Here is a 22555-nt window from a genome sequence, read left to right as displayed (position 1 = left end):
GAAGGGGCTGTGCACCTGCCTGTTCTGGGAGGTCATGCTGGCAGACGTCCCTCGTCCCTCGGCAGGGCAGGAGGAGAGGCCTCCCCACAGACACCCTGGTGTGCCATCTCTGCACTGGCCTGCCACGGCATGTCTGCTGTGGGAAGCGAGGTGAGTCCAGCAGGGGCAAGATGATGAAAGAACCTCAGGTTTGGATAAGATCGTGTGGGTAATTCTGCACACTTTTCCCTGGGTGTCACATTAATCAAATTTAGTAATTTTTAAAGAAATGGAAGAGATGGATAAAAGGGGGCTGGGGGACAAGGGGAGAGGCTTCAGGTCCAGCCAAGCCAGAGGGTCTGCAGAGGATGGGGGGGTCACCAGAGAGCTGGGGAGCACCTGCCTCCTGCTGCCTAGGTCCCAAGCCCTGGGCCCTGAGGGCCATCCAGGTGGCTTCCTCGCAGGGAGGGTGGACAACTGGAGTTCCCTGGCCCTCCGCCCCTTCCTCAGCACCCCTTAGGGGCCTCGTCCCACCTGCAGAGGGTACAGACCTCCCAGGGCCTTGCCAGCGTCTTCCTGCAGAAGGGGGCTCCCCACAACCGGGAAGCCCTGGAAGCCCCTCAGTGGTGGCTGCTCCCTGGGGCCTGAGAACCCTCTGGGGCCTGGGACTCGGCGCCTGTTCATCCCTCACGCTCCCTCACGGTGTTTGCTCAGCCTGGTGGAGGCTGGGAGCTCTGCGGCTGGGCGGGACACTCCAAGATGGTCAGGCCTGGCAGCAAAAATGCATTCAGCAGGTGCCTCTGTGTGAGGGGCAGGTCAGGGGCAGAAGGCTGAGGGCGAGGGTCCCAGTGCGGGCCAGAGGGGCGGTGCGAGCAGCGTGGGTCAGGAAGCCACTGGGGGTCTTGGTTCAGGGCGCCCTGTTCATTACCGACGAGCAGACTGGGTGGAGCAGGGAGGCACAGGCAATGGAACAGGCGGAGAGGCTGCGGGGGGCCTCATCTGCCACCACCCGCCCTTCCATCCCCTCAACCCCAGCTCCCCGCGGCGGGCGAGCTCAGTCCCCACGCCCCCCCACCTGCGTAGTGACTGTGTCTGCAAGCTGCCTTCCTGGGAGGGCCGAACGGGAGGGCAGGGGTCTTGGGACCCCAGGGGTGTGTGCTCGCTAGGGGGCGGAATTTGCCCCAGCCTCCACCTCCCTCCGCAAATCCAGGACCCGCGGCGCCGGCCTCCTCTGAGGCCCCCAGCAGAAGGCGCGCCCGTGAGCCTCCCCACCCTGGGGTCCGCGGTGGGGCCCCTCGTGCTCTCTGGGCACAGACCCCTGGAGTCAGTACCGGCTGTGGTGTCTCCCTGAGCTCCGGGTGGCTGAAAACTTGTCACACCGGGGTCGACGCCGGGGCGCTTTGCAGGGAGCCTCCCCAGAGTCCCCAGCCCCGAGGAAGCGCAGCCGGGGCAGGTGAGACCAGCCCAGGGCCGGACCCCCACTCCAGGGTGAGGTCTTTGCAAACTCGAGGGCCTCCCTTGCGCTCGGAGACAGAAGCCAAGCTCCTTCCCTGAGCGCAACCCCCTGGCACCCGCCTGTCCCCTCTCCCTCCCCCAGGCCAGGTCTGAACTCCCCAGGGACCACCTCCCCTCAGGCCGGCCGGCCCTAACCGTCGGGGCCCGGCCCCCTTCTGCTTACTGTCCCCCGCCCCCAGGCTCTCCCGCGGAGCGCTCCCGCGTCCCGCCTGGCACGTAGGAGGTGCCCGGTCTGGGGAGTGAATGGAGGTCTCCGCACTCCCGGCCCTCCGACCCCTTCTGAGCTCGCGCGGAGAAGCGCCTTCCGCGACCCCCAGCAGGTCTCCTTCAAGACCAGGAGGTGGCACGCGCGAACCTCGCCGCTCGGCGGGCCCCCCGCGCACGATCCAGGGGCTCCCAATCCCGCCGGCGGCGCCGGGACCTTCCCCGGAGGGGGGGGCCCGGCGTAGGGGGGAGGCCGCGGGCCCGGGGCGCGCAGGGAAGGCGGCGAGACGGCGAGGAGTTAGGCCTTCATTCCCGGGACTGGGGCCGCTGGGTGGAGGGTGGGCTCGGGAACCGCGGCGCGCGGGGCAGGAAAGGGCACCCGGGGCGCGCACCGAGACGCATACGGCCAGAAGAGCGTGGAAGAGAGACCATCCTTACCCCGCACTCTCGGCGCCCCAACCCATCCCGGTCCCCCAAACCGCACTCTGGCGCCCCATACCCGACCCCTGCCGCCGGCTCCCGGCAGAGCAGCGCGCGCTGCGTGCGGCTCCAAGCCTCGACCCCAAGCGTCTGGCCGCAGCCCAGGGGTCCCGGCGGCGTTGGCAGACCCGGGGTCGCTGGGGGCAGGGCAGCTACTCGAGGCCTCTGCCTCCTCGGTGGGAAGACAGGGCTGGGGGGCGCCTCCTGGGTGTGCGAGGGGCCAAGGCGGGGCGCCCGGAGCTCCTGCGCCCCTCGTGTCCCCCAGCCGCGGTTGCGGGAGCCCTTCTGGAGGGCAGTGGGCCCCTGCCGTCCCGCGCGGGCGCTCGCCTCCAGTCCGCCCGGGGCGCTGGGTGACGCGGAGAGAGGGTCGGCCGCGCTGAGCCGGCTGCGCCCCCACCGGAGCCCGGGCAGGGGCCACCCAGGCCGCCGCCTACGGAGAGTCCAGGGGCCCAGGCCCTGGGGGAGGGTCCTCCGGCGGCCGGGCTTTCGGGGTCACACACACTGCCGTTTCCTGCGAGGAAGTGTGGCGTAAGCGAAGCCGAGCGGGCCTCGCGCCAGACGCAGCGCGGGAAGCGCAGAGGAGAACCTCCTTCCCAGGCCCTGGCTCGGCGGGGCCGGTCGCCCGCAGGGCGGCCGCGCTTGGGTCCCGCGAGTGCTGCCCCGGCCGCGGAAGCGGGGAGAGAGGAGCGCCGCGGGCACCCGGCTGCACCGCAGGAAGCGGGGGGCCCACGCGCTGCACCGCGTCCCCTGGGGCAGCACTGTGCGCGCACCCGCGAGGCAGGGGCGGCCACCGGACCGCCCAGCCCTGGGAGACCAACGGCCGTCCGAGCCACGGTCTGGCGTAGGGACTCGCAGAGCCCAGCCCCCGCCACTGACTGCGCAAAACGAAAATGGACCCTCGGGGGTCGCGGGGCGAGGGCACGCCGGGCTCCTGCATAGAGTCGCAAAGGTCGTTTTCATCGGCTCCACAGAGTCCCTGGCGGCTGGGGTGAAACAGGAAAGTCGTTGCCAAAGAACCGTAAGGGGCCCGAAGGCCGGCCGCCCTCCGCCGCCAAAGGGCCGTCCGTCCGCGCACCTTCGGGTCGCGGGTCCCAGTGGGAAGCGAATAAAGGAATGGCCGCCACTTACTAACGTGTGACATGGCCCAAGGGACGAAGGCGACGCCGCCCAGCATTCCGCGCCCGCTCTCCGCCGGCACCTGGTCTGCCGTGATCTTATTTGAGCCCCCACGCCAGTTCCAAGGGGGTGGCGGCGGCGCGTTCTGTACCCAGAGGAGGCCGCCATGGGCCCCGCACGCTCGCCTGCAGGCCCTCTGCGCGTCGGCGCCCACCTGCTGAGGCCGCGGTCCTGGCCCCCACGGCCTTGGGTTTCCGGGGCCCCCGAGCCAGCTAGGGTCCCCGTTCTCGCGGCTCTGGCCGAGCTTTACCGGGGATCCGTTGGCGGGCTGGGGTGCGGGGTCCGCTGGAAGCTCCGGGCTCGGGTCGCCTCCCGGGAGGAGAGCTGTGACTCTGCGGCCGGTGAACGCCCGGCAGGAAGGCCCCGGCAAGCCCCGCGCCTCCACCCTGCGGAGGGCAGTTCCGCCGGCGGGGAGGGGCAGGGACCCCCCGCCCAGCGGCGCGCGCGCGGGTCGGCGGCTTCACCCGAGGCCCGGGACAGGCCTCGCCGCCACGCGCGCCGTCTGTCGCTGAAACCGGAGCAGGTTCGCGCGGGCCAAGCCTGGCCGTCCGGCCCGCGGGCTCCGAGGCCCCGCGCCCCCCGGCTGTCTGCATCCCCGAGCCTGTTCCCCGAGACGTCTGCGCTCCGTCCGCAGCCTGAGTCGGGGCAACCGTGACGCCGCTGGGCGGGCCTCTGGCCGTGCTCCCCGACGGCGACCGCTGGCTGCCCGCTCCGGCGCGCTTCGGGCTTCACGTAAACTGGAGACCGGAGCGTGCCGCGTGGATCCTCAAATCTGCATTCTTTCGGACGATAAAATATGTTCTCGTATTTTTTCCTGATTTCCCATTAAAACCTTTGCCTAACTAAACTCCCATCCAACGGGATTTATTTCGTCCCGGGGGAGATAAATCAGGGGGCGAATTTACGGCCGGGGAGGCCCCCGCCGCGCTAATGGGCCCTTCATGGAGTGCGCGGCCTGCGGGGGCGCGCGCAGCGGGCGGGGCGCTGGCCAATGGCCGGGCCTCCGGCGCCCGCAGCCAATCAACGCGCGCGCCGCGCCGGGGCCCCGCGGTTATCAGCGCGCCCGGCCCGCGCGGCGCCGCTCCGATCGACCCCGGAGCCGCCGCCGCCGCCGCCGCCGCCGCCCGCCCCGCGCCCCGCCGGCCGCCGCCCACCCGCCCCGGAGCCGCGGCACGCGCCCGCCTCCCGCGCCGTCGGCGCCCGCCCCGCGCCCCCGCTGCAGCCGGCGCCCCCGAGCCTCGCGCAAACTTCCCGGGCCGGGGGGCGCGGGCGGCGGCGGCGGGGCCCGGATGGGCTCCCGGGCCGGCGGCGGCGGCGCCCATGGACGCTAACCGCCCGGGCGCGTTCGTGCTGAGCAGCGCGCCTCTGGCCGCGCTGCACAACATGGCCGAGATGAAGACGTCGCTGTTCCCCTACGCGCTGCAGGGCCCGGCCGGCTTCAAGGCGCCCGCGCTGGGCGGCCTGGGCGCGCAGCTGCCGCTCGGGACCCCGCACGGCATCAGCGACATCCTGGGCCGGCCCGTGGGCGCGGCGGGCGGGGGCCTCCTGGGCGGCCTGCCCCGCCTCAACGGGCTCGCCTCGTCGGCCGGCGTCTACTTCGGGCCCGCGGCCGCCGTGGCGCGCGGCTACCCCAAGCCGCTGGCCGAGCTGCCCGGGCGCGCGCCCATCTTCTGGCCCGGCGTGGTGCAGGGCTCGCCCTGGAGGGACCCGCGCCTGGCCGGCCCGGGTAAGTGGCGAGTGCGGGGCTCGGCGCGGGGCGGCGGGGCGGCGGCCGGGCTCACGTCCCCCCTCTGCAGCCCAGGCCGGCGGGGTCCCGGACAAGGACGGCAAGAAGAAGCACTCGCGGCCCACCTTCTCGGGCCAGCAGATCTTCGCGCTGGAGAAGACCTTCGAGCAGACCAAGTACCTGGCGGGGCCGGAGCGCGCGCGCCTCGCCTACTCGCTGGGCATGACCGAGAGCCAGGTCAAGGTGAGCGCCGGGCAGGGCGGCCCCCGCGGGTCCCGCAGCGCCGGGCAGGCGCGGCCCCCGCGTCCTGCGAACGGCCCTCGGGCGGCCGCCGGGCCCGGCTCCGGCGCGGTAGGTGCGGCCGGGGCTGGGGTGCCGGCCGCGGCGCCCCCCCACGTCCACGCGCGGCGGGGTCTCGTTGCCCCCGGCCGGGCGCGGCGGGAGGCGCCGCCTGATGGTCGCCGTCCGCCGCAGGTGTGGTTCCAGAACCGAAGGACCAAATGGCGCAAGCGGCACGCGGCGGAGATGGCGTCGGCCAAGAAGAAGCAGGACTCGGACGCCGAGAAGCTGAAGGGGGGCGGCTCGGACGCGGAGGACGACGAGTACAACCGGCCCCTGGACCCCAACTCGGACGACGAGAAAATCGCGCGGCTGCTCAAGAAGCACAAGCCCTCGAACTTGGCGCTGGTCAGCCCGTGCGGCGGCGGCGGCGGCGGCGCGGGGGACGCCTCGTGAGCGCGGGCGGGGCCGGAGCAACCAGGGTACGGGGCGCGGGCCGGCGCCCCGGGCGTGTATATATATTTTTACAGAATAAGTTATAAGCGGTCGGCCGAGGCCCGGCGTGCGCGCGGGGCGCAGGGGCCGCCGCGCGGGTCTCGGGCCGTGCGCCCCGGACGGAATCCGTTTGTACGATCAATAAATTATTTAACACGTCCCGACGGAGCCGCCGCTCCCGAGGCTGCCCCGCGTGTTTCTTCCGTACGGACGCCCCGGCGGGCGAGGGTGGGGCTGGTTCCTGTCTCCGGCCCCGGCCCCCGGCCCAGTCTGCGTCCTCCGCGGGCCCGAGGATCGCCCGGGGCGGGCGCGGCGCGGGGCGCGATGGAAACCCCGTCTCCGTGTTCCCGCGCCCCGGGGCGGCGGCCGCTCGCGGGAGCCAGGGGACAGCGGAGGCCCGGTGCAGGGAAGGGGGCCCCGGTCCCGCGATCCCTCGGGCCGCCCAAGGGAAGGAGCCGCGAGGAGCGCGCCGCGCGCCGGACGGAGCGGGCCCGGCACCTCGGCGCCGCAGGTGTGCCGCGAGCCAGCAGGTACGGCCGCCGCGCCCACGGACCCCCGCTGTTGTGCTGGCGCCGCTGGATGAGATTTGGGGAAGATTTAAGTACTTCTGGGAGACCCGAAAGGGCAGGTGAGCAGTATTACCGACCCCACCCAGTGCCGCGCGTTCTCTCCGTAGCCCCGAGCGGCCGAGGGGCGCTCCCTCCCTCCCTCCCTCCCGGGCACCGAACCTCAGGTTAGTGCCAGGCTCCTGCCAACGTGCTGTGATCTGATTGTGCGGGTTTAAAACGCCTTTAGCCTAGCAGCCAAGTATCCTTCTCTACGTTCACCAAGTGCGGTTAGTCAGGTTTTAAGCTGATTGGCACTGCGATTTCATAGATCTTTCACTGGGAGAAAGCGCCATTTAATCCATACTGGCACTAGGAAGAGAAACCCAAAAGTTTGCCGGCCTAGGGACGGCACGTGCGTGGGCCTCGGTCCCTTTCCCACGGATGGGTTGGTCCACCTGGGCACCGTGGATTCTGCGTGGGTTAACAAAGACCACCCACCGGCTCCAGGCTGGCAGGTGCTCCACGTGGCTGCACCTGAATAGACGTCACTGTTGAATTTTAACTTAAAACATTAACGTGATCATATAAGATTTCTCCTGGAAGGCAGTTTTGAAAATGGTAGACAGACAGGTAACATGATGTTTTCTCTGGGCTTTTTGCCATATGGCTGTACCATCAATTTAAAAAACATGTTTGTTTCTTCTGAGCCACTGGCTGGTTTTCTATTTAATGGAAGTGTTAACACTTGTTTTATTTCTGTGAGTGAACTATTCTTTCAGCTCAAGCTGAGAGCAAAGGAATTTCCAGTTTTAAAGTTCTGAGGACAGGAATGTGTTTCTATAAGCTCATCTAAAAATGCTGAGGGGTAAATCCCATTAGTTACCACTACAGTAAAAAAAGTCCAAAAGATTACTTTTCTGCTCTCAACTGACGGCTTAGTTCTGTGTAACATAACCAGATAGAACAACATTCCAGCATTTCTAATGAGCTCGGTGTGAAACGGCCTGCAGAGGAGCGCGCTCGTCACTCGGCACGTCAAAGCACAGAGCAGGGCGGAAAAACACCGCAAACCAGACTCTTCCCCATGATCCATTTTATTGCTTAGGAACCGGAGCGTCATTTCCAAAGGCCTCCACAGTGGCCAACAGCTGAAACCCGGTTAACAGAAGGGCCGTGTGGCACATGGACAGAGCAGAGCACACAGACCCCGGTCGTATTGTCAAGAACAGGTTCGGCGAGTGGACACCAGATCGCTTGCAATGGTGGTGATTCACCCAAAAGCAAGCATCTGGTGCCCTGGCCCGGTCCAGGAATTCTGTAGTGTTCCTGGGCAGATCGGCGAGACGCACGTTGTGTTTCTTCCACAGGCTCTGCCGTCGCCCTTTAACGCCGTGCTTAGTGCTGAGGGGATATCCGCAGCAAGGTCATCGTGGGTTGTAGCGGAGCGACCGAGGAAGTTTAGTTTTGTTCCTCTTAATGTTTTTATATACAGCCCATGTTAAAGCGATTTCTATGGGAAGCAGACGAGGCTATTTTTATTTATCCCGTGGTATTATGGTTTCATGTAGGATACTTGGCACCATAGAACAGTAACAAAAGACAGACAGTTTACAAAATTCTTAAAAGGTACACCGAGCTAGCTATCGACCTCACGTTCGGTTCTCGGTACCACGGCCGGCGCAGGAGCCACACTGCCGCCGGGGTGTGGTGCGGGCGGCTGCGGGGCGGCCCGCGCCTGCTTTCCAGCTGCGGTGGCCACGGCTGAACTCCTAGACTCGGTTCCACCTGCTGAGACGACTCTTGAGCATTCATTCTGGACAGTATACTTAGCCTAAGTTTTGGTAAGACTTATAAATTATTTTTAAAAAGTATATATTTATATATATATTTATATGTATAAAAATGGAAAGCAGCTGCAGTGTGATTCCAAAACCATGAAACATGGCAGCAGAGTAAAGGACACAGAGGGGGCCCCGCTCTCCAAAAGCCGCCATGCGGCCCAAGCCCGCCCAGAGTCCCTGCGTCTCCCCAGCCCTGGGCACACCTCCAGCTGGCAGAGGGGGGCCTCTGACACCTGTGAGAAGCTCATCCACGCTGACAATTATTAAAAATGGAAAACTGTGAAGTCTGAAATACAGGATCTCTTTGCTGTCTATTAGAGTTTTGGCAACAGGACTGTGACTTATTAAAACAACCCAGTATTTCTACTTAATGTCACATGAACAGACAAGACAGTGAGGTATGTGAGGCTTTTCCGGAACGGTCCGGAGTATGAAGCGAAGTGTGGGGCCGGCCGTCTAGCGGGCGGCGCGCGGGCAGTCGTCGATGCAGCTGTCCCGAGTGTGCCGCGTAGCCTGCGCCTTCGGCGGGGGCTCCTGCTGCAGGGGGGCCTCCTGGGGGGCCCTCCCGGGCCGCTGCCACCTCTTCCCTGCCGAGGAACCAGCCGTTCGTTAAAGGAGCAAACACACCAGGAAAAGCTCAGAAAAGGTGAACTCGAGGGAAGGAGTCATATTTACCACCACGTCACTGCACGACACAACACTTGTGCACATGTGCGTGAGGTTTACCTGCCCCGGGCGCGATTCGGAAGGCCAGGAACACGGGCTGCGGCGGGAGAAGAAGAGCTGTGAGCACCCGGGGCGGCCCAGCCCCCCGCCGTCCATCCCCGCCCCCCGGGGGCTCCCCGCTCTCCCCAGCCCCTCCCGGCTCTGCCCGTCCCCCAGCCCAGGGCCGCCTGAGCTGCGGCGGAAGTCGGGGGTCAGCAAGGGCGAAGGGCCCCTGCTTCCCGGGCACGTGTGTGGAGCGCCCAGTGATACGGCCGAGCGCCTTCGTGTCCTGCTGAGGGTGGCATCTCCAGATGGAAACTCGGGAGAAGCGGGTGCAGAGCTGCTGGCTAAAAGCCCGAGCGAGGTGGGCGGCAGGCCGAGGCCTGGCCCAGAGGCCGCGGAGGTGCGCACGCGCGGACGCTCTCAGCTGCTGGAGGTGAGGCTCCAGCAGCCCAGCCCTCGGTGGGGACAGTCACACGTGCGATGCCGGGGTTCCCCTGCAGTGACGCGTCCGGAGCACCTTCACCACCTGTGCTCGGCACGAGGCCACTAAGCTACTGATGCACGCTGAAGAGCAGACTTCAGAAACACTCGGGTGCAGACGCGCTTTACAAATGGTGAGATCCCTTTATTTTATTTTATCGTGACCAGTTACTTCCGCCTTATCTACCTGCCTTCTGGTGTTTTATTAGAACTAAGTAAGAACTGGTTTGGCTTGCTCTGGATTTGAGGGAAAGGAAGCACCCGCCCCTCGGGACCCCGGGGCGGCTCACGGTACCTTGTGGTCCCCCATGCAGACGTGTGGCCCGATGTGGTCATAGGTGACGACCTTCTCCTCGCTCTCCGACTAGAAGCAACCGACAGGGAATGGTGTGGGAGACAGGCCTGACAGGTCCCGTGGGTGTGCCCGCCCACCCTCCTGTGGGGCTCTGGCCTGCGGCCTGAGGCCGCTGCACTGCCAGCCCCTATGAGGGGGTGGCCGACTGGTGGGCAGAAGGCTCTGGCAGGCATGGCAGCACCTTGGCACATTGGTCCCTGGCTCCTCCTGCCGAGAAGCTCTGCTCCTGGAAGGGTGGTGTGGTGCTGGGCCTCCGAACTCCCTGACACATGCCCCTGGGCCTCTGGGGGAGGCACGGGGCCCCACGCTCACTGCCACCAGTGTAGCTATGGACGTCTCCAGCGGCCTGCGGCTGAGGCTGCCGGTCCAGCTCCCGGTTTCCCTGCTCACGTTTGTTTGACCGCCAGTTCTGCGAACCCAGAACTCTGTTCGGGCTGGGGTGGGGTGCCCTGAACCCCTCCGCAGCTTGAGCACTGGGCAGTGACCACCGATGCAGGCATACAGGCTGCCTACCCACTTGCTGTCTCTGCCAGCCTGGCAGGGCCTTTATTATGGGTGGGTGGGTGGGAACATGAATGGCTTGCTCCTGGCAATCAGTCAGCTCCTGCTGGGCCAGAATTTTAGACCCACAGCGGCAGAGTCTGAGGCTATAAAGTTAAACTGAATTATCTTTAACACGGTAGGAAGCTTCAAGTCAGATTTCCTTTCCGGCATGGTCTCCTGCCAGCAGGTGTGGAAACCTCTCTGGCAGGACGAGCACCTCCCGTCCCGAGCGGTGTGATGCTGTGCCCTGGGGGGACATTCATCACGAGTGGCGTGGTAATTTACAGAGGCAGCATACAACTGTGGATTTTCAACTGCATAATCTTGGGACAGGTAAATACATTACAGCGGCACAGAAATGCTCGGCCGAGCATTCAGCACCGTGACTCCCGGCAGTGGCCGCTCCGCCGCCTTCCTGCCTTCAGTGATCTGGGACCAGGGAAGCAGAACGAACACGAGGGCGGGCCAACCGAGCATGGCATGATGGATGAGCCACGGAGGCGGCGTACCACGCGTCTGCTCAGCCTGCGATGCCCACCGCCCACCGTATGGCCCCCGGGGAGGAGCGCCTGCATTTCTGTGGTTGGCGGCCGCCTGCCCAGCCAAGCTCTGTTCACGCCTCTTCGGAAGCATCACGTCTTGGGCCCAAACACCATAGAAGACGTGAAGACACACATACAATAGGCTAAAATGCTGCCTTCCTCTGAACTCCCGAAAGCCCCGGGCCATGTGGCGTGGAGTCCGCGCTGGGCTCCGGCCGGCCTTGCTTGCAATCTGACACTCGTAAGTTCACAAGACACTGTTTTCTTGGTCACCAGTGTTTTCCTTGGTAGATGACCCCTGTCTGTTCCATGCACCCTGGAGTCCCTGGGAGCACCCATTCTGGCTGCAGACCTACTCTCGGTCCACCTCATGTGCTCAGAGGCGCAGGTGTGAGCCCCCACCGATCATGTGTGACTGCACGGCTCCCACCCATCTCTCTCTTCGCGCGTCATGTCCAGGCGCTGAGGGCAGGCCCAGTGGAAGACAGGGCTGTGTCCAAGGCTGGGCCCTAGGCAGGCTTGCCCTAGGTCTATATACTCATGGCCAACGACCCCTGTAGCTCCATTCAAGGTGGCCTCGTGGGGAAGTGGCCCCACCTGGCTGTCTTTGGTGATGGGCCCTGGGTTAGAGGGTGTCACAGCACGGTGCAGGCCCTGCCCACAGCCCACAGCCCCATCAGAGCAATCTTGCTGCAGACCACTGAGCACTGAGCCCCCTGCCTCCAGCCCAGGCTCCTGGTGGGCTTCCTCCCCACTTGCCCAGGTGCCCCAGAACCTCACCAAAAAAGCCAGCAGGCCCTCTTGGAGGGGGCCTGTAGGGGCCCACTGAGCGGAGGGTGTGGGGACCCCTCTCGCCCAACGTGATCCACATCCCCAGGTGAGGACCTAGGGTCAGGCCAGAGGGGCATAGACAGGGCCTCTTGGTTAGCCAGGGGGCCCACGGGGCAAGGGATGGCGAGGGCAGCGGGCCCAGGAGCAGGGCTGCTGCGAGTCACCAGTAGTCGGGGTAGCTTGTTGCCAGCTGCCCAGGTCACACTGATGGGCTGTCCACTCTGAGCTCAGAACCCCTGATAAGTCAGTGCACTTCATTATTACATCTGTTTACTGATGGGGCTGACAAAACCAGTTCAATATTGTGTTAAAATGTGGACATTTTAACACAATCTCAGAAAAGAGGTCCAGAAAATCCCAAAAGGTCAGGAGGCCCCAGGAAGCCCTGTATGTTTCTGGCTCACAGAGCCCACACGTCATCCTGGCTCTAATGTACGACTTCAGGAGATGCTGACACACATCTCCCCCACACTTCATGGCTCACGAGCCCTTCTGTGGACAGGAGTGCATTTAATTCCCAAGGACATGTTAAACTAATGTTTTTAGGCCCAAACTGGTGACCATTCCCGTGAGCCTTGAATCAGGGATGACAGCGCATGGAAACCTGGCTCCAGCCCCAGCCACCAGCCCTGGGCACTGGCTCTGAAGTGACCGAGAGCCTATGACGTGGGAGGTCAGGGTCACCCTGGGCTCCGCAGAAGGCACACTCCCCGGCCCTGGGGCCCCACCTGGCCCTGGCACCCTGGGTCCCTGTGTGGTGGTGCCAGGTGCTGGGTGACTCTAGCACTTACCCTCAGAACCAGCTCCTTGGCAGAAGGGGACATGAGGACGCGGTCACACCAGGCGGGGCACCGGGTGCTCATGTAGTGCTGGCCCTGGTTGCAGTCCTCACTGTACGGGTAGCTGTGGGCAGGACAAGAAGGCCGGGTCAGCCGCCGGCGCAGCCCTCCACCCCCAGGCCCTGGAGTGGCAGCGCCAGCCAGGAGGATGCGCGGGTTTCCGGGTCACAAGGAGCCACAGCCTGCCCCGGCGCTCCCATCTCAGGAACTGGCCTAGGCTGTGGCCCCAGGGTCGCTGTAGTGGGCGAGGGCTCCCTGACTGGCCGTGGTGGCCACACAGCCCCCTCCTCCTGCCTGCTGACGGGGCCTGGCCACGGGAGTCCATAGAGGGGGCCCCTCAGGAACAGAGCCACTGCAGCTGGCCAACGAGTGCGGGTGGGGTGCCACCCGCTGAGCACCGTCGTTCAGGGGCCACCAGTGCACAGCTGTGAAGCTGGGCTGTGCCCGTGCCTGCCGGAGGTTTTCCCATTTGCAGACTCACCGGCAGCCCTGCCTCTGTGCCCAGGGGGCCTGCCTCAGTCCGTTCAGAGCCGCTGACCCCACCCCCCGTGGGCATCTGACTCGGATGGCAGCGATGTGACGGTGGGTCTGACCTGGAGCAGACGGGCTTCGTGTGGGCGCTCAGCCGCTCACCTGCATGCCCTTCAAAGGGGCCTAAAACTTCCTGGGCAAGTCTGTGTTTTTCCGGGTTGATTCCAGACTGTCACCGGGCACTTGCTGTGAGTGCGCCCTAGCCTCTGCTGCGTCTTCCTGCCGCTTTAGCCGGAAGAGGAGTGCAGGGGCTTTGGGGCCGCTCCTGTGGCGGGCGCCTGGCCCACGCGGCCTGCATCTGCACCGTCTGAAGAGTGCTGGGGCCTCTGTGCGTGTTTCTGCCCCAAGCGTCCGACAGCTCGCGGCCTCCCCCCGTCCTCCGAGGCGTCCCAGCACTTCCACCGGAGCCTGGGGCGCGGGCCCAGCCCTGAGGGAGATGGCCAGCGACACCCACACAGCTCCTCCTGCTAACAGCTTCACGCTGCTAAAGGACACCGGTGTCCCCAAGTCCTTTTCAGGAAACCCGGCGAGCCGATGGCCGGTCCTATTTCCGCGCACTCGAACGACGGGTCCCCGTGTCTGGGAGTTTCATTCAGCGGTGATGATGAAGGAACGACGTTTGCCCGTGTGGGCCCACGTACGCTGACCCAGGTGCCCGGGGGATGCGCCTTGGCCCTCGATGGGCTCCACACAAGCAGGACGCGCAGGCCTGTGGCTGTGCCCAGGGAACGCGTCACCTGTGAGCTGCGGGAACCGGGGTCTGCACGGCTGTGCCCAAGCTTCCATCGCACAATGTGCTGAGTCACTCCCAACCGAAGCAAGTCCCTGGCCGGGGACAAAGGTCGGGGTGCGGCTGCCAGCGCGCTCTAGGCCCATATGAGCCGGTCTGCAGGTGTGACCCAGGGCTGGGCTGCAGTGCGAGGGGCTCTGCTGAGGAGGTGGCGCAGGTTTATCCGCAGGGACAGGGAGTCCGCACCCGCTGCGGCAGCTACACTTCAGGTGAGCGCTACCCAGTGGCTCTGCACCCCAACGTGGGCGGGACACTCTGGGCACTCCACCGTCACCCTCCCTGCGGCCCTGGCCCCAGCCCACCACGGGGCACGTCAGCCGGGGCAGCGCGGCTCAGCAGAGGCACTGGGGCTGGAAAGCCTCCCCCAGGGAGGCAGGCGGACAGGAGCAGGACTGCAGCCGGCGTGCTCAGGGCCACCAGGCGGGCTCCTCTGCATCCGGACGCCGCCGTCCCACCGGCCACCCCGGAGCGCCTGGCATCCCAGGGTCTCATCTCAGGCTGCACCAAGGGCCCACAGATCCCCACAGGGGTGCACCCCAAAATTGCACTGGAAATATGGGTCCTGGGTTTGAAGCAGCCCACAGAGGGTGGCTTCTGACGAGGTCTGTGGTGCTCTGTGCACACCTTGCTGGCGATGGCTCCGGCCCTCACCTGCAGGGGTCCCACAGCCTGCCGTGCTCAGCCAGTGGCTCTGGCTAGGAGGGGCACATGGCCAAGAAGGCTCTGGTGGTGAGCTTCTGGTTAGGTTCCTAACCCAGTGCACCCAGAAGGACCCTGGGATCCCACGTGCTCAGAGGTCTCGCTGCCATGGGCATGTCCCCAGGTGACTCACAGAAGGAAGCTGTTCCTGACGGACGGGTGTCCCGGGGTGGACAGGGCTGCCCTGTTGGGAGGAGAGGCTTACCCCACAGCCCAGGGGTGCCCCATGGCACCTGACACCCAACAAGGAGCCTGGCTACCCCCAGGGCCAGGCAAAGAGCAAATGGGGTGACACAGGCTGGATGGGGCTGGGGAGGCCAGCCAGGGAGCCCCTTCCTTCCCCCACCAGCTGGGTCGGACGCAAGGGCAGGAGGAGGGCTGCCCAGGAGGGTGGCTGGGCGGCAGGGCACCTGTGCACCTCCAGAGCTGATGATGATTAATGCAGCTCACCGAGCTTGCAGACTTATCTGAAAGCAAACAGTGCGAGGGGTGGGGATGCGGGACAAGCTGGCCGCCTGTGCCCCCACGTGGAGGGCGGAGTGGCCATAATTACCGGCATGTGATAAGCTAACAATTGCTCACCTGTCCTGGCTCAGGCCTCCCCTCCTCCTGCCCCTGGGCTCCCACTCTCAGGATGTGGGCAGTGGGCCTGTGGCTGCAGCTGGTGACTGGCCCTGCTGACAGGGCTCAGGTCCCCACCTGTGTGGCTGGGCTGGTGGTGGTGTCAGTAAGCCGAGGCTGACGCCACACGGGGAGGCAGGGCCCCACTGTGCTTCCAGCCGGGACCTGCAGGGCTGGCTGGAGGGTGGAAGTGGCTGAGCAGGGTCTCCGGGCCCAGGCAGACAAGGCACCCCTGCTAGCTCTGAGGCGGAGGGCGGGAGGTGGGGTGCGACCTGGCACTGCTGGGTGCTGAGGACAGAGCCCCTCCTCGGATCCTTGCCTGGCAAAATAGCACCTGTTCCCAAATGATGACCACGCGTTGTGATGGCAGACGCAGCTACGTCAAAGGTGTCCGGCACCAACAACGTGCGGCTTGCCACACAGCAAATGGTGCAGTCATGGCCACACGACGGGGCATCACTGTGGGGGTCTCTGCATGCTCCCGGGGGCCCCGAGGGCCCAGTGACAACAGTGGCCTCAAATACTTGGTTTCGAAAACAACCAGCTGTTAACTAAAGATAAACAAAAATAAAGTCATGGAAACAGGGATTGTGGCAACATGGAAAGGGCTGAACACCAGAAGCACCAGCCCCCCCTCACATCCAGGGAGAGCCTGGCCCACAGCCAGCAGCCCCCAGGCCCTGCTGTCACTGCCTGAAAGGCCAAGGGCTGTGACCCCAGCAAGGCCGCCTGCAGTGAGCTGCACACAGACAGGCCCGTGCACGGGCACCATGACGCCGAGGCCTGGCCGCTCACTGAGCTGTGAGCACACTTCCTCATTCCTCCGTGCCGTGTGCCCTCACTTCAGTGGCTGAGCCCCCTCCCACATTTGCCGCCCTCTGTGCTGCCACTGGCCCTTCAGGAGAAGCGTGGGGTGTCAGTGGGGACCAGGAAGTGGACCCAAGGTGCTGGGGGCTGTCGCACTCCTCAGCACCACGTGCACAGACAGAAGGCCCTCGATGGAGCAGCACGACAACGATGCTCTCGAACCCAGAGCCGGGGGCCGAGATGCTTCGGAACGTGGGGACGCGACAGGGCACAGAGGCCTGCATGTCGTTTCAGCCATTGCTGTGAACATGTGTTTCTGCTAGAAAGGCAGACTTGGGCATCTGACAGGCAAGGGATGACACGAACCTGCTGTCCAGGGAGACAGCCGCGGGTATTGCTGCCAATGACAAAACTCGAGCTTTCAAGAAAAACCCAGTATTCGGTGTCTTGTACTCGCCCCGGCATCAACAGCCCTCTGCTGAGCTCCGTGGTCCTGAGGGAAGGGCTGACACTGCAAGGGGCACAGGCCAGCGTGTGGACAGCTGCTCAGCTCTGCAGGTCAGCTCATACAGTCGACGTGGCCAAGGGGCTGCCAGTTCACAGAGGAGCCCCAGTGTCTGCGCAGAAGGACCCACTCCAGGCCCACCTGGTGAGGGTGGCTCCGGAGCCCCGTCTGGAACAGCTGTCCTCTACCAAGCCCAACTCAGAAACACTCTTAAATGTGAAATAATACACATTCTTGCAATTTTTTTGTGGGGGAAACAGTTATTTTTTTCATAAAAATGTTAACATGTGATGGGTTTTATTATGGTCTTTTTTTTCATATAACTTGTCATACAGAATAGTAAACAAATTGTCAGGGCTCTGTAGAGATTAATTAACTCTTTTTCTTTTTTTTACTGAGGTACATACAATAAAATACACACATTTTAGTGCACATCTTGATGAATTCTGACATGTGTGTGTACACTCACGCAACCCTGCCCAGACCAGACATCAAACATTCTGATTGTCCCCTTCACCCATTTCACCCATTGCCCCCACCCCCAGTGGGAACCATCTGTCTGCTCTCTCTATCTAGGAGTCTATTTCTTTTTTGTTTGGTTTTGTTTTTAGGTTCCTCATGTAAGTGAAGTCACATGGTATTTGTCTCTGTCTGACTTATTTCATTTAGCATTACGCCCTCCAGCTCCATCCATGGGAAGTTCCGTTCATTCTTATGGCTGAATAATATTCCAGTGTATATGTAACCATCTCTTCTCTATCCAGTCATCTGCTGATGGACACTTAGGTTGCTTTCATATCTTGGCCATTGTAAATGATGCTGCAATAAACATAGGAGTCCATGTATCTTTTTGAATTATTGCTTTTGGTAAATCCCCAGAAATGGAATTACTGAGTCGTACGGTATTTTAGTTTCTGAGGAACCAGTGGCCACACCGATTTACAGGTCCGCCGAGCGCGCACAGGGGGCCATTCGACCCACACTTCCCTTGTCTGGCTGGTACTTGTCGTTCTAACAGGTGTGAGGTGGTGATTCGGTTCTGACCGGCCTCTCCCTGATGACTGGTGATGGGGGGCACCTTTCCATGTGCCTCTTGGCCATCTGGGCGTCTTCTCTGGAGAAGTGTCTGTTCAGGTCCTCCGCCCATTTTTTAATTGGTTTGTTTATTTTTTTGGGTTGAGTTGCAGGAGTTCTTTATGTATTTCGGGTGTCAGCCCCTTATCAGATACATCATCTGCGAGTATCTTCTCCCGTTCAGAAGGCGCCTTCCGTTCTGCACTTGGCGTCCGTGGCCGTGCAGGGGCCTCTTAGCCGGGCATCATCCCACCAGTTTATTTTTGCTTGTTTCCCTTGCCTGGGGAGACGTGCCCAGAAAAGAACTGCTAATGCCGATGTGCAAGAGCTTACTTACTGCCTAAGTTTTCTTCTAGGAGTTTTATGGTTTCAGGTCTGATATTTAGGTTTTAAAATCCATTTTGGGCTTATTCTGCATATGGCATAAGACTGATCCAGTCTCATTCTTTTGCATGTATTTGTCTAGTTTTCCTAACACCATTTTATGGTTATTTTAAACTGAATTAATTAATATTTTTTAAATTGTGGTAACTATCAATAGATATACCCTGTGTAGAATAGCTCTCTGGGGCCCCCAGTAATTGTAGGAGAGCAGGGGGGAGAGACCACATGAGGAGAGCCACCGTTTTCTGGGATTTGCCCCAAAGCAGCCATTGTGATGGTGGGACGCGTCTTTTCTTCTTAATAAGTGGTAAGGCCCAGTCTCTTCACTGCTTAAGGACTTACACAAATGCTTTTAAAGTGGACCCAAGTGCGATGACGTGACAGCTGACACCTTTGACACATGAAGAGTCCACGCACACAGGTATGGAGAACACACCTCTGCCGCCAGTACACGGAACACAGGAGGGGACACGCACGTGCTCACACACCGGAAATGGCTGCCTCTGCGCCAAGCCGTCTGGACAATGGCAGGCAGGCTCCCGGCTCTGCTGCTGCGGTGACTTGGGGGAACGGAGCTCTTGGGCCTTGGCGAAGGGCGGTTTCGGAGTGGCTGTCCTGAGGGTAGGGCGGGTCCCTGTTGGGCAGGTCTGGTTCTGAAGGCTCAGTGCCTGCAGAGGACAATGCCATCTCACAGGGACTCGGATCCAGAAGCCACCACACCTCCCACCCCTTGGGTCCACAGAGCCACAGGGATAGCGGCAGCCACGGGCGGTGCCACATTAGTGGGAGCGGCTAAATCACCTATCTTTGCACTTCGATCTCCTTGCTTTAAAACCAGTGACAGCCACTCTCAGAATTAAGCTTAAGTCAGAAATTCCACTTGTGTCGGCTGCATAAGAAGACAGGCCTGGTGGTTACCTGGCATATTCCAATTGCTGCCACTTACACCAGGCGCTCCCAGGTAAGGTGCGGCTCCAGCACAGGCTTGTATGGCCCAGACCTGGTTTAGCGGTGGGAGCTGTGAGTGGACATGGGAGAGGGCAGGAGGGTGGGCGTCCACCTGTCCCTCTGAGGGTCCTGGGCACCCAGCAGCTGGAGTGCACGGAATGAGGAAAGCTTATCCCCACGGAGTCACCACTGGCATCATGCTAGGTCCTGCATCAATCCAAAGCCAGCCAGTTTACACAGAGAAGCCAGCATGGGCCCAGCTCAGGACAAATGCCAGCGCTGTGCTCTTTGAGCACCCATCACCCAAGCACAACGAGAGCCTTTTATGTTCGGGCACACGGGGACGCCTCATGGGGCCCATGTGCCATGCCCGGCAGCACCCGTCCTGTCCAGCAGCCTTCCTGCCTGCCCACAGCACGCTTTGCCTGTTAACTGCCACCTGCAACTGGTCACTTCTACAGCTGTTCCTAACAAAGGTGCCATGTACCAGTGCCCTTAGTTGAGAAGAATGAGATACAGAGGCTCTACTGATGTGTGAAATGCAGCACTTTCCAGCAAGATGACAGGCAGCACTAGGTTATCATCCATTAGGAGTGAGTTCCTCATCCATGGAGACACCAGCAAGAGCCTTTGCAGAAGAAACCCTGGTCACTCTCAGGACGAGGCCTGTCTTCTGATGAGAGGTCTCCAAGGTCTGCCACGGGTGTGTGATGGTGTCCACATGGCTTTGAGTTGCAGGGAGCACAGCAGACACAGACGTGCCCACACTCTGCACAGAGGACGCGGTGACCGCGGGCCGTGGGGCAGCTCTGGCCACGCTGTCGCCCAGGAGGCCCTTGTCCCTCAGGGCAAGGGCTGAGACCACTCGCCCATTTGTACTGTGCTCAGCATCTGTGTGACGAAGGCCAACGACCAGACAAGTTCTGGGTGCCAGAAGCCACAGCCACAGAGTGGCACACTCAGGGCACCATGTGCCGCCCCCAGGAGCAGCAAGTGCCCACAGGTGCCACGATCCCATCTGTGAGTCGTTGAAGCAGACACAGGCACACTGAGTAGAAAACTGTGGGCTGCTGACCCACAGGCTCAGCCCTCACAGCCTTCCAGAAAGTGCCAGGAGCCAGGCAGTATGAGGGAACACAGATGCGTTCTACGGACGCTGAGAGCCACACTGTGGGACGGCAATGGCCGGCCTCGGGGGCACAAGGAGCACCCTGTCCAGACCCCTGGCCAACAGGGAGCTGCTCGGGAAGCGGAGAGTTGCTCTCACACCCAGAAGCACACGGTGGAATGCATTCCGAGAGCCGCGGGGGCACCTGGTACGGCAGCTCCCTGACCCTGTGGGTCTCCCTGAGGACACAGGCCGGGCTCTGTCCCGCACTGCCAGGGGCGGCCTCTGGGAGGACCCCCATGGGGCCCAGCCAAGCCTGCAGACACAGAAGCCAAGCAGGGTCTGCCTGCGGCAGCAGAGTGCCCCCCGAAGGGACCCAGCGTGCGGAAGCTGCACTGGTGCGACTTGAGGACCCCCTCCCCACGCAGCCCTGGGGGTCTGTGGGCACCGCAAGCTCGCCCCACTCCGGTACCCTGGCCCTGGCGGACAGCAGCCCCGGGAGACACCTCCACGGAACCCTGGGGCAGCCCACATTCCAGCCGCCAGATGGGCCTCAGAAAGGTGGTGAATGCCCGCAGTCGACCTGGGGTGTCCCGTGCTGGGTGTGGCATGTGGGGACCCCTCTTCAGACTACTTTCCCGCAGAGGGGGCGCTGGGTGCGTGGGACAGGGAGGAGCCTCTGAAGAGGACAGAGGGCGTGTCCCCTTACCACGTGCTTCTCCATTTGCGGGGCTCAGCCACGCTGCCTCCCCAGGTGGGGGTGGGACCGCACCCAGCTGGCTCTGCCCTGAGAGTGCCTGTGGGGAAGTCCTCAGGTCAGGTCCCCCCACTTCCAGCAGCGACGGACTGCGCTTTATTGACAGTGGTGCACAGATGATACACACCCACACCCGGGCAACACAACCCTGCACACAACATGCACACGCCACACAGGCCCACGTGTACACACACGTACATATGCACACACAACCCACAGCCTCCATGCCCCCAAAGGCACAGACACACGCCATACCCTCACCTCCATGTATGTGCATAAACCCATGCATGTGTACCCATTGCATATACACATATACCCCACCATGTATATACTCACACCATGTATACGCCTCCATGCACGTGAGAACCCTGTATACACATATGCAAACCCATGCACTGCACATACACACGTGTGCAGTCCATAACCCACTCACAACTCCCCCACACCTATGCATGGATACCCACATACACACGCTCATGCAATGCCCACAGATATGCACAGGCACCTACATGGTGCACAGGAGCAAATACACACAACTACACATGTGTGCGTGTGAGCTTACACCCCTGCATGAGCGTGCACACACGCAGCATGCCCGGGGCCCTTACTGTACAGCACAGTGGGAACACCTGGGCGGCACCAGGCACTGACAGCCTTCCCAGCATCCCTGCTCTTCCCAGCACAGGCTTTGCTCACACCCTGTCTGCACTCCACACAGCAGCCCTGTCTGGGGGGGTCCCTGTGCAGCCCGGGGCTGTGCCTGCATGGAAAGGCTGGGGTATTTCTCACTGTGTGCTGGGCTCCCAGGCTTCAAAGCCAGTGTTTTAGTCTGGACACCTTTGTTTCTTCTCCCCACATGTCCATCTCTGAAAACTTCCAATGCTATTTCCAAAATAAAGATTAAGTATTTGATAATTAAACCAGCCAGCCGGCCCCTCCCCCTGCATCTGCAAAGCCAGCTCAGGCCGGTGCCACCTCCTGTCACCCCTCCTGCCTCCACCAGACAGCTTGCTGTGAGGGATCCTGGGTCCGGGGCCCCGGGTCCGGGACCACATCCCCACTGAGGGAACTCTCTTAATCGCACCTGCAAAGCCGGTTTGCCACATCACAAAGGGCGTTCCCAGGTGTCCTGTGACCTCACCCCAGGGACCAATCAAGCTCTGCGAAAGATTTATGCTCAGCAGGCGCATCCCAAGCCTTGCGGGCCTGACAGAGGGTAGGGTGACCTCTCTGTGCACACAGTCTGCCCTAGGCACGTGTGGAGCACCGCGGGAGGTATCCGCAACGATCACCGCATCTCAGGGCACAGCCTCCGGCGTGGCCGAAGGTGGGCTGAGTCCTGCAGGCCCAGTGCCCGGCCACAGCCTCCCGGGCCACTTTTGAGAACTGTTTCTCCTTCTCTATTCTTTCCCTTCCCCTCTGAGGCCCTGGGTGTGTGTCTGGGCTGCATCCCCTGGGCTGGATTACTATTCCTGCAAATTTCAAGATTCTATAAACATCAGAGTAAACACAGCAAAAGCTTACATGCCTGAGAAAGACAAAAACAGAACCAAAAACCCACCCAGGCACCCCGCTGTGGTCAGTCCTGGTGGTCCCAGAAGGACCCAGGACATGGAGCTGCCTCTGTGAGCCCTAGGATGCTAATCTGAGGCCATATTTTGGAAAGCAGAAACAACATCTTTTCAAAGAGAAGAAAAATATCATTTGCTGCTCTCATCTGGCTGTCTTTTTGCTGTGGCTGTGGAGAGGGCAGGAGGAAGGCCTGGTGTGCCCAGGCCGACGCACGGGAG

The 22555-nt window shown here is 62.4% G+C and overlaps 3 protein-coding genes across 4 annotated transcripts in view; 1 reads left to right on the top strand and 2 right to left on the bottom strand.

Moving 5' to 3' along the window:
- Positions 1-2004: 2004 nt before the first annotated feature.
- On the bottom strand, positions 2005-4676 carry LOC118931513 (collagen alpha-1(I) chain-like). The gene is made up of 4 exons (XM_057505401.1): positions 4214-4676; positions 3854-4091; positions 2613-3740; positions 2005-2524 (listed from the first exon to the last, which is right to left on the bottom strand). The coding sequence occupies exons 1-4, from the start codon at positions 4674-4676 to the stop codon at positions 2005-2007; spliced, it is 2349 nt and encodes a 782-aa protein (XP_057361384.1).
- Positions 4592-6017, top strand: NKX6-2 (NK6 homeobox 2). Its single transcript, XM_036923426.2, has 3 exons — positions 4592-5080; positions 5151-5323; positions 5555-6017. Exons 1-3 carry the CDS (start codon positions 4675-4677, stop codon positions 5813-5815), a joined length of 840 nt encoding a protein of 279 aa, XP_036779321.1. The 5' UTR covers positions 4592-4674; the 3' UTR covers positions 5816-6017.
- A 1458-nt stretch (positions 6018-7475) lies between these two features.
- The window catches only part of INPP5A (inositol polyphosphate-5-phosphatase A), a 185454-nt gene continuing 170374 nt past the window's right edge, over positions 7476-22555 (bottom strand). For both annotated transcript variants that reach the window (XM_036923441.2, XM_036923460.2), the window contains exons 13-16: positions 12494-12605; positions 9727-9795; positions 8919-9006; positions 7476-8830 (exon numbers count right to left, since the gene is read on the bottom strand). In XM_036923441.2, the coding sequence (XP_036779336.1) occupies positions 8926-9006; positions 9727-9795; positions 12494-12605 (262 nt within the window). In that variant the 3' untranslated portion in view covers positions 7476-8830; positions 8919-8925. The remainder of the gene's footprint in view (positions 8831-8918; positions 9007-9726; positions 9796-12493; positions 12606-22555) is intronic.

The sequence above is a fragment of the Manis pentadactyla genome, chromosome 8, assembly GCF_030020395.1.
Source record: "Manis pentadactyla isolate mManPen7 chromosome 8, mManPen7.hap1, whole genome shotgun sequence".
Classification (NCBI taxonomy): Eukaryota; Metazoa; Chordata; class Mammalia; order Pholidota; family Manidae; genus Manis; species Manis pentadactyla.
The sequence above is the reverse complement of the archived record's forward strand: the minus strand, read 5'-3'. Positions and strand labels throughout refer to the sequence as shown.

Excerpts from the sequence above, each read along its gene's own strand:
- NKX6-2 (XM_036923426.2), top strand. The coding sequence starts at position 4,675 with ATGGACGCTAACCGCCCGGGCGCGTTCGTGCTGAGCAGCGCGCCTCTG. Across the intron at positions 5,081-5,150 it reads CCCGCGCCTGGCCGGCCCGG|CCCAGGCCGGCGGGGTCCCG; the intron begins GTAAGTGGCGAG and ends CCCCCTCTGCAG. Across the intron at positions 5,324-5,554 it reads TGACCGAGAGCCAGGTCAAG|GTGTGGTTCCAGAACCGAAG; the intron begins GTGAGCGCCGGG and ends CGTCCGCCGCAG.
- LOC118931513 (XM_057505401.1), bottom strand. The coding sequence starts at position 4,676 with ATGGGCGCCGCCGCCGCCGGCCCGGGAGCCCATCCGGGCCCCGCCGCC. Across the intron at positions 4,092-4,213 it reads CCCGGGACGAAATAAATCCC|TTTACGTGAAGCCCGAAGCG; the intron begins GTTGGATGGGAG and ends TCCGGTCTCCAG. Across the intron at positions 3,741-3,853 it reads TCCGGTTTCAGCGACAGACG|GGTGGAGGCGCGGGGCTTGC; the intron begins GCGCGCGTGGCG and ends TGCCCTCCGCAG.